Genomic DNA, 8,049 nt, shown 5'->3' on the forward strand with positions numbered 1-8,049 from the left:
CGAACCGCTTCCTGGGACCGACACGCGTGGCTGCCAAGGCTGATCGATGCTCGCGTTGCCTCCCAGAAAACGCCGAGCTCTCTGTGGTCTCTTCAAACTGGAGCTCCGCGCTTGTTCACACGCGTGCTCCTGTGGTGATGTCAGCGGCGTGCATGAATGAGCCGCCGATGCCAAAAATAGGCATTGAGTCACGGAGAGCAGAGCCACGACCTGACCCCTCCGACCCCTGGTGAGTCTCCACGCCGCTGCAGCTTTGGCTCGGCCTGGCTCAGATATGATCCAGAGGACGTCGGCTTCAGGGGGCAGAGGGCCACAGCCAGGGTTTGCAGACGGACATTAGGCCAAAGCCAGAGTTAAAATCCTATTAGTTTGAGTTGGGAATCGGATTATCGTCGTCGAGAATCACTCGTCTGGCAACTAGGGTCTAATTTACGCCAATCAACGGCAATTATTGAGGGGAAGGGAGCCCCTATTAGAGAGCCTCATCCACTTAGTCTAATGAATGGGGAAGATTCAATCTTGGCTGTGGAGACGCATCGGAGAGCTGCAGCTGAATGCAACTGCAGCAGCCGGCTGGAGAAGAGCTGCTGTTATTTATCAATGGTGGGGCCGCTGTCAGAGCCAGCGTGTGTTAGCTACGGGGCGCTAGGCTCTGGTTTCTGATGGGCTGGGGGCACTCTCTACAGTAAAGTGGTTAGTGTAGCTCTATCCAGCCCATTACGCGTACATCACCAGGAAGACATCCCCCCTCGTGTAGTTTGCAGCGTGTATTAGGAACTAAAGAGTTGGATATTTTATCCTGCGCTATAAATCACAAGATGTGCCATAGTATTTACTGTGGTCCTGATGTTGCATTTCTGTTCAGTATCACAGCTTTATCTCATTTTTGTGACCCATAATTGAGTTTCTCCCATCTGCCACTGTATCATGAACCGCACATGTTCGGTGACCCCCACAGGCGACCTTTAGTTTGTTCCTCGTTCCTATACTGCCCCCTACTGTCAAAAGGCGGAACACAGGCGGAGCGTTTGGTCGACTACTGTTTGGTGCTTATTTTAGAAAACAGGATGTTTGCTGATATAACTGGTGGCTGGCTGAAGCAAAACGTCAGCTGAAAGACAAGACTCTTCGTCAATATGTGCCTTTGAGCCACGGTGCACACTCCTGCACTCTTGAAGAACGAGTGTGTTTGTGAAAGGCCCGGCGAGGGAAATCCCAGGCCGCCTTTGAAGGCTTTCAGTCACTTCTCCAAATTAGTGCGAGGCTGCAGACGAGCAGCAGGATACTGATAATTTTTTCCAGGGTTGAAGGTTGTTGTTGGCTGAGCTTATTTCCATGTCCTTAAAACCCACAACAGTTTGCAACCTCGTTACATTAAACAAGGACAATTAAAAAGCCTAGAGTATCTACGCACTGTTGCCCATAAAGTTTGAGCAAATATGTCTATTCTGAACAAACTGTATCAAAGGTGACTCCCCATGTGTATAAACAGCAGTAAAGAGTGGAACGTGCTGCTACTATAGTTGCTGTATTTCTCTTTTTTTTTGTTTTAGGTCTTATTAAAGAAAGTGTAAATATAACTGTGAGTCGACTGTGACATCAGGCCGTCATGATATGAGTAATCACAACTCCAATTCTGAAATTACCCATAAACATCTTTGAAATCTAATACCCTTCATCTGCACATGCACAGGCACAGTGAGTCATGCTTTTCCTTTATTTAAGGTATGCTTATGGTAAGATTATTAGGAGGATGCAAACTCATTTCACACCCCGTCCTTTCCCTTTCTCAGTTGTGACTGATCATATCAGTCACCATAGACAACAGCAAAAACATCTACGTGGGGGTAAAACCCTTGTTGTTCCTGTGGTGAACTTCGTTTGGTGCACTCTGTGGGCTGATTGTAGATTTTTCCACTTTCCTTTTATACTTCTGAGATGCTTATCACTGCTGCACAATTTTTCAGCAAGGCAATCGGTCAATCTGTGTTAATCTCCTCCTCAATGAGCAGCAGTACGGAACCAATCAATAGTGCTGTCTTTCCAAATGGCCCTTTCACCCAAATTCGAGGATAACCTTCAGATACGAGCAGGGCCAAACTGGGGATTGCATCAAAATGTTTTTTGGGGGGATTTTCTTGTCGAAAGCATCAATATGCCTTTGAAATGCATGATCGAAATAGAGTTGAATTATTGGTGTGGACTGTGTGCTTATTTATCTGTCTGCTACTGAGCTGTCGACATCTTCATTCGTGACAGTTGCTTTGGTATTTATGGATTCAGATAACTGGTTAAACTCGAACTGAAACAATTAGACTTCCTAAAAATGGTAGTTTGGTAGTTCGGACATCATCCGAGCGATGCAGAAGTGAAACTAGCAGGTCACGTGTTTCATGACCTGAGCTCCCATTACGCTGACCGGTCTAGTAATTAACACGCAGTGCACCCAAATACAACACATTTATCATATTTAGAGAGTGGGGGCAACCATAGTCAGTTTCAAGAAGAAAGGAGTAGAATTTCTATTGATGTACGTCAGAAAAACCTCTTTTAATTCATGATTTATTTAGTGGTTTTTTGAACCAGAGTAATACCTCCTGTTTTACAAGCCATCTCTGCAGCGCACCTCAGGGCAGCAACACGTGTTTCAACCACCCGAAACGTTTAACCCAACATTTAGTTTAAAAACGTTCACCAATCACGCTCACAAACATTCCAGCGACTCGGAGGGAGGTAATAAATATATTAATATAATTCACTGAATTTAACAAGCTAAATGTGTAGCTGACGTGTATTAATAAAATACTGGTAGCACCCGATCGCAACATGTTTACCTTAAGTTAAACTAACGTTGCTTGTAAGGTTAAATTAGGTAGTCAACGTAGCCTTTAGTGTTTGGAAAGCACTTGTATACATTTTAGATTTATATAGTATATATAGAGAGAGTGAGATGTGGCGTTAGAGTAGATTTCCGAAAACTTTCTCCAGAATGTAGGGCTATCTGTTAGCAGTTAACAGAACTGTTAGCAGCTAACCGCTTGTTTCCTTGGACTTTTTCAGCGACCTTAGAGACAAGACTTCCATTTCTGTGCGTGTCTAGGTTGGTATTAAAAGCTGCTCCGTATCCGCAGTACTTCGTAGCTTCCACGATGTTCCCACCCAGTAGAATATTAAGAGGAAACCCCCGTCAGAGAAATCCCAACAACCCTCGGAAAAAAGATGGCGCCGCCCGGAGAGGTACATTATTATTATTATTATTATTATTATTATTATTATTATTTGTGAGACCATGGTAGCACGGGGATTTTTGTTCTCCGGCAGGCTAATAGACTCGCTATCTGAATTATTGTGTACTTTTCTCTCATGTCTCTTAGGTTGGAACGCCAGGCCCCCCTTGGACCCCAACGTTCTGATTGAGAGATACAGGCAGGACGAGATGAATGCTCTGGCTTTAATCCACAACCTCGCTCAGGTTGTCCAATTCCAGCTGGAACTGAAGGAAACAGTAACTCCAGGTAAAGTCTGCAAAAACAGCTTGTAAACTATGATGAAGGTCTTGGACGTTGCATGCGTTGACGGTTGACGGCCATTGGCCGGTGACGTTTCTAACTGCCCGTTTCCGGTTATTCCAGCACACGTGCACGGGCTTCACTTTGCTTTCTGTGCCGTGATTGACGGAGTCGAGTATAAGACCGGAATAGGAAAATCCAAGAAGGAGGCTCGGCTCCAGGCTGCCCAGTACGCTCTGGAGGACCTTCTGCCGGCTATAGAACATCTGAAGTCCGCCCTGCCTGAAACACCAGGTTAGACTTCAGCAGAAAGCTGAACCTATACAAGACAAATGGGGTTTTTTTCCCCCTATTTTTAAGTATTTATTAAATGTAAACTTTATTTCACCAGGAGGAATCCTAGCGTGTGTCGGCTTTTTATGTCTTTGTGGCATTAACCTTTTGAGCTGTCATATGAGAGACAAGTTTTATTTAATCTTGACTATGTGGGATACAAACAATGTAGAATGTGCAGTATATGTGTCATTTAGTAGATTAAGTTATTGTGCCCATTATTTCTGTCTCAACCCTTTTTGGCCTGCTTTGTTTGGCAGCAGTCACTTGCTAAAAGACCTCAAGGTGAAACATGAACGAAGGTGTGATTAATCGTGTTGGTCTGGGAAAAAAGGGTTGCAGAAGATCCATAATTGTGACATGACTTTCCATGGGGCGAAACTACTGCCCGAGTGTGTACGTGCAGGACTTGATGAGAGCTGAAACTGCCCCTCGCTTCCCCTTTGACTGCAAGTCCCATTTCCCCCCTCACGTCCACCGATGTCAGAGTATGACAGGCGCAGTGATGTCATGAAAGTCAGCTACCAAAGAAGCCTGAGGTCATCATCATCGTCATCATCATCGGCGTCTGCACGCGATGGTTAATTAAAGAAAATGTCGGATCACAAGCAAAATAAAGTGTGATAATAATCCGTGCACAAATAAGGCGGATAGCATTTGGAGACTTTCGGAGTTTTAAAGGCTTAATGTGCGACTGAGCGTAACGTGATTCATTTTCATTCCTGATAGATTTCCCTCCACCTCTGCTGGTGAAAGATCCGTCCGACTTCATCAGAAGAACCAGTCATGGTAAATATCAACACAATCGCTGTAAAGGGGAGCAGCTCAAATCTTTCCCATCAAAAAAAAAAAAAAGGTGATGACGCCTGGAGATATCCAGTGTTTGCCCTCATGTGCCTGCGCTCTCGGTTCAGGCGGCAGCTCAGTCAACCTCCAGATTCCTCAGGCTGTCAGATTCCAGTTAAATAAAGTATTCAGCCCCCACCCAGACATCTCTGTCTGCACAAGCACCACGGCGGCATTCGTCATCCAGACTTGTAAGTGAGCTCGATTTTAAAAAAACAAAACAAAAAAAACAACCTTTCTTCAATCTTTATTAATCATCATTTCATCGGGACGTTCTTCAAACCCAAGATGAAAGTTGACGTCATCCAATGATGGACTGCCCTGTCCTCTCCCAACAGCTGCTGGGTTTCAGGTGGTGGCTTTTGGCACCGGTAATGTTAGCACCAGAGAGAGTGTGTCATCCACCGGTCGGATCGTGCACGATTCCCACGCCGTCGTCGCCGCGCGGAGGTCGCTGATGAGGTCGGTGGCGGACGTGACGAGGCTGCCGTTGAAGCTGCTTCCTGCTTTGCTTCAATTTATCATTTTTAGGGAGGAAAAAGCCAAGTGGTTCATAAACAGTGGTGTCCTGTGCCGCCAGGTTCCTGTACCGGCACCTGCTGATGTTTTTCAGCCAAACGGCGGAACTCAAAGCCAAGTCGATCTTCCAGCAGAGCGTCGGCGGCGACCTCCTCGCCCTGAAGAGTGACGTCGCCTTTCACCTCTACACCAACCAGCTGCCAAAGGGTGCTGCTCAGATGCACTCGAAGCTGTGAGTGTTGGATCCCTCTCTGTCCAATCCAGTGAAATCGGCTGGTTTCAGCAGCGTTCCGGCATCTGCTGCGAAGGGCAGAGCTCTCGACGCCCTGCAGGGCAAAAACATGAAGAAATCTGGGCAGTCTTCACAATAAAACACCATATTTTTATAGATTATATGTACACACACACACACAGGCAGGAGGGACGGCACTGGGCCACAGGAAGAGAAATTAAATCCATTGAATAAAAATGAAGATTAGATTTTAATTAAGGTTTCATTGTTTTAGCTCACTTGTGGACCCGTCTATAAATGCATGTCTGGTGTGAACGAGAGGGCGTTGGGGTGCCCCCCCCCAGTCCTTCGAGAGATGCAATCCAGCAGGGTTATCTGTCCCACCAGGCAGACGAGCCAAGTTCCCTTGGTGGTACTTCTCTCCCTTGAATGACATAAAACCCTGCTGGACTGTATCTGTTATAGGCCCGGCCCGGCCCGGCTCCAGTAAGTTCACTGCCAAGTCAAAAGGTTCACGTTTGGAGTTGCAGTTAACGCAACCTCTGGTTTTCTCACCTTGTCTCGTGAGCTCGGAGGTTCTCAGGAGAGGCCTGAAAGCATTTCCTCTTGTGTGTGTGCTCTGTTCAGGCGTTTAAACCCACTCTCCGTGTCAGCCTGGCAAGTTAACAATGAGATGGGTCTTCATCTGTCCGTGGAGGGGAAGGTAAACACGCACTGCAGTCCTGCCCGCCTCCACTCTGCTTAACTTCATAAACCGGTTTGTTACTTTTCTAAAGATCTTCTCAGTTTTGTCGGCGACGTTCGATCATTCTGCCTCCAAGCTGGTCAGCATGTCCGTCACAGACAAGCTCACTCAGTGGCAGGTGCTCGGATATCAGGGCGCCTTAATCAGCCATTTTGTCGAGCCTATATATGTCCAAAGCATCGTCGTAGGTGAGTCAGCGCGCGGAATCAATTAAGCTGTTGCAGTTGAATTAATAATGACTTCCTGTAGATGAGCCGAAAAAGAGTCTTTAGTTACACTAAGTCCAAACTGACAAACTTCCTGTTTTGTGTTTGTAACACCTGCTAAACAAGAGTTGTGGTTTTTTTATACTTTCGTTCTCCGATTGCTTGAACTGTTTTGCTGCTGCCTTTGCCCTCTGTCTTATATTAAGATGTGCCTACAGGAAATAAGAAAAATCTCTTGTTTTGGAGCTTTGTAATTCACTTTTAAAACCTCTGCTGCTATTCCAAACATTGTTTACTGTAAATATCCATCATTTCCTGTTTTCCTTTGCTCATGGATGATCTCAACCGCTGCAGGAGACTCTGGCTGCAGTGACATTCGCGGGATGGAGATCTCTGTGAATCAGCGTGTGGAGGGCATCACCTCCCAGCTGCCCATGCACTACTGCATGGTGAGGCCTCACATCAGCCTCGTGCCTCAGGTGGCCACCAGCACCTCCGAGGTGGCCCTGGTCACCCAGTCGGTCAACTGGAGCGAAGGAGACGGCTCCATCGAGATAGTGGACGGACTGGAGGGAAAGACCATGGAAGGGTATGAATGAGTTGGGATGGGTTTTCTACCTCCGCTGCTGGAGTTTAGCTTCATATCCCAAACAGCTCATGACTGTGCTCCTGTTAGATCACCCTTTAAGAGCGGCTCTGCTCTGGCAAGCCGTCTGTGCAAAGCAGCGATGCTTCACCGCTTCAGGTTGTTGGCTAAAGAGACCCAGAGACACGACCTGTTGGCCGCAAGCTCCTACAGAGAAGCCAAGGTGATATGAGCAGTTGTGTCTTTATTAGTACCATCATGCTGAACAATGTAGGGCAGCAGAGCGCGGCCGTGGGGCTGTTTTAGGCTTTCATATTGATGCTCATACCAGGCTTAGCTGTCAGTTTCTGTTGAATAATTTCCTTTTATTCTGTCGTTTTTGCTGAAGAGGATGGCGAAGCCGTACCAGGAAGCTAAGAGCATGCTGAGGGCGTACCTGCTGCAGCAGGGCTTTGGGGCGTGGCCAGTCAAGGTTTCAGTGAGCGACAACTTTGGCGTGTAAACTCATCAAACATTCTTTTGCTCTCACATTAGATTTAGGTTAATATTGTTAGTTAGTTGCCATAAACTCCTGTTTCTGAATGTTCTCCAAATATCCTGTTTAACAACGACGGATGCTTGACCTTGAGAATGACCTTGAGAAAGACAAGTTCAAAAGCTGAGCTCAACATTGCTGTATTTGGATATATTTGTGTTTTTGTGACCTGGGAGATTAATTTGATTTGATAGTCATAACATTTGTTACCATATAATTCATGACCTGAAGCACAGCTGAAGTGTCAACATACACCGTCCAAATAAACAAGGTCAAATACTCATATTAAAGTCCATAAGATTTATTTTCGTGGAGAAAAATGTCTTATCATCTGCAAACTGCACTTAAATGTGCAATAACTGCACACGCTTACATTTTTTCTGTTTATTTAAATACAGAATCGTGTGAAATTTAAAAGGTGCAGGAACAGAAAATAATCTTGAATAAATCACATTAAAAGGCTCAGACGGCGACAGACTCGGGGCAGTCAGGATAGACAAACCCACCCCCCCAGAGCGGTAAGGATAGAATCAAATAT

At 45.9% G+C, this 8,049-nt stretch overlaps 1 protein-coding gene across 3 annotated transcripts in view; it reads left to right on the top strand.

The window, feature by feature from the left end:
• Positions 1-7,796, top strand: part of LOC115252432 (adenosine deaminase domain-containing protein 1-like) — a 42,221-nt gene extending 34,425 nt beyond the window's left edge. The window contains exons 1-13 of one of the 3 annotated variants that reach the window (XM_029847635.1): positions 2,557-2,733; positions 3,101-3,237; positions 3,375-3,515; positions 3,633-3,803; positions 4,572-4,631; positions 4,757-4,879; positions 5,027-5,150; positions 5,269-5,439; positions 6,067-6,142; positions 6,216-6,372; positions 6,745-6,979; positions 7,067-7,199; positions 7,365-7,796. In XM_029847635.1, coding sequence (XP_029703495.1) covers positions 3,150-3,237; positions 3,375-3,515; positions 3,633-3,803; positions 4,572-4,631; positions 4,757-4,879; positions 5,027-5,150; positions 5,269-5,439; positions 6,067-6,142; positions 6,216-6,372; positions 6,745-6,979; positions 7,067-7,199; positions 7,365-7,478 — 1,593 coding nt within the window. In that variant the 5' untranslated portion in view covers positions 2,557-2,733; positions 3,101-3,149 and the 3' untranslated portion in view covers positions 7,479-7,796. Of the gene's footprint in view, positions 1-2,556; positions 2,734-3,060; positions 3,238-3,374; positions 3,516-3,632; positions 3,804-4,571; positions 4,632-4,756; positions 4,880-5,026; positions 5,151-5,268; positions 5,440-6,066; positions 6,143-6,215; positions 6,373-6,744; positions 6,980-7,066; positions 7,200-7,364 lie in introns of those variants that run through there. The other 2 variants (XM_029847634.1, XM_029847633.1) reach the window with 2 other exon arrangements.
• Positions 7,797-8,049: the final 253 nt, after the last annotated feature.

The sequence above is a fragment of the Takifugu rubripes genome, chromosome 14 (genome assembly GCF_901000725.2).
Source record: "Takifugu rubripes chromosome 14, fTakRub1.2, whole genome shotgun sequence".
In the NCBI taxonomy this organism is placed as follows: Eukaryota; Metazoa; Chordata; class Actinopteri; order Tetraodontiformes; family Tetraodontidae; genus Takifugu; species Takifugu rubripes.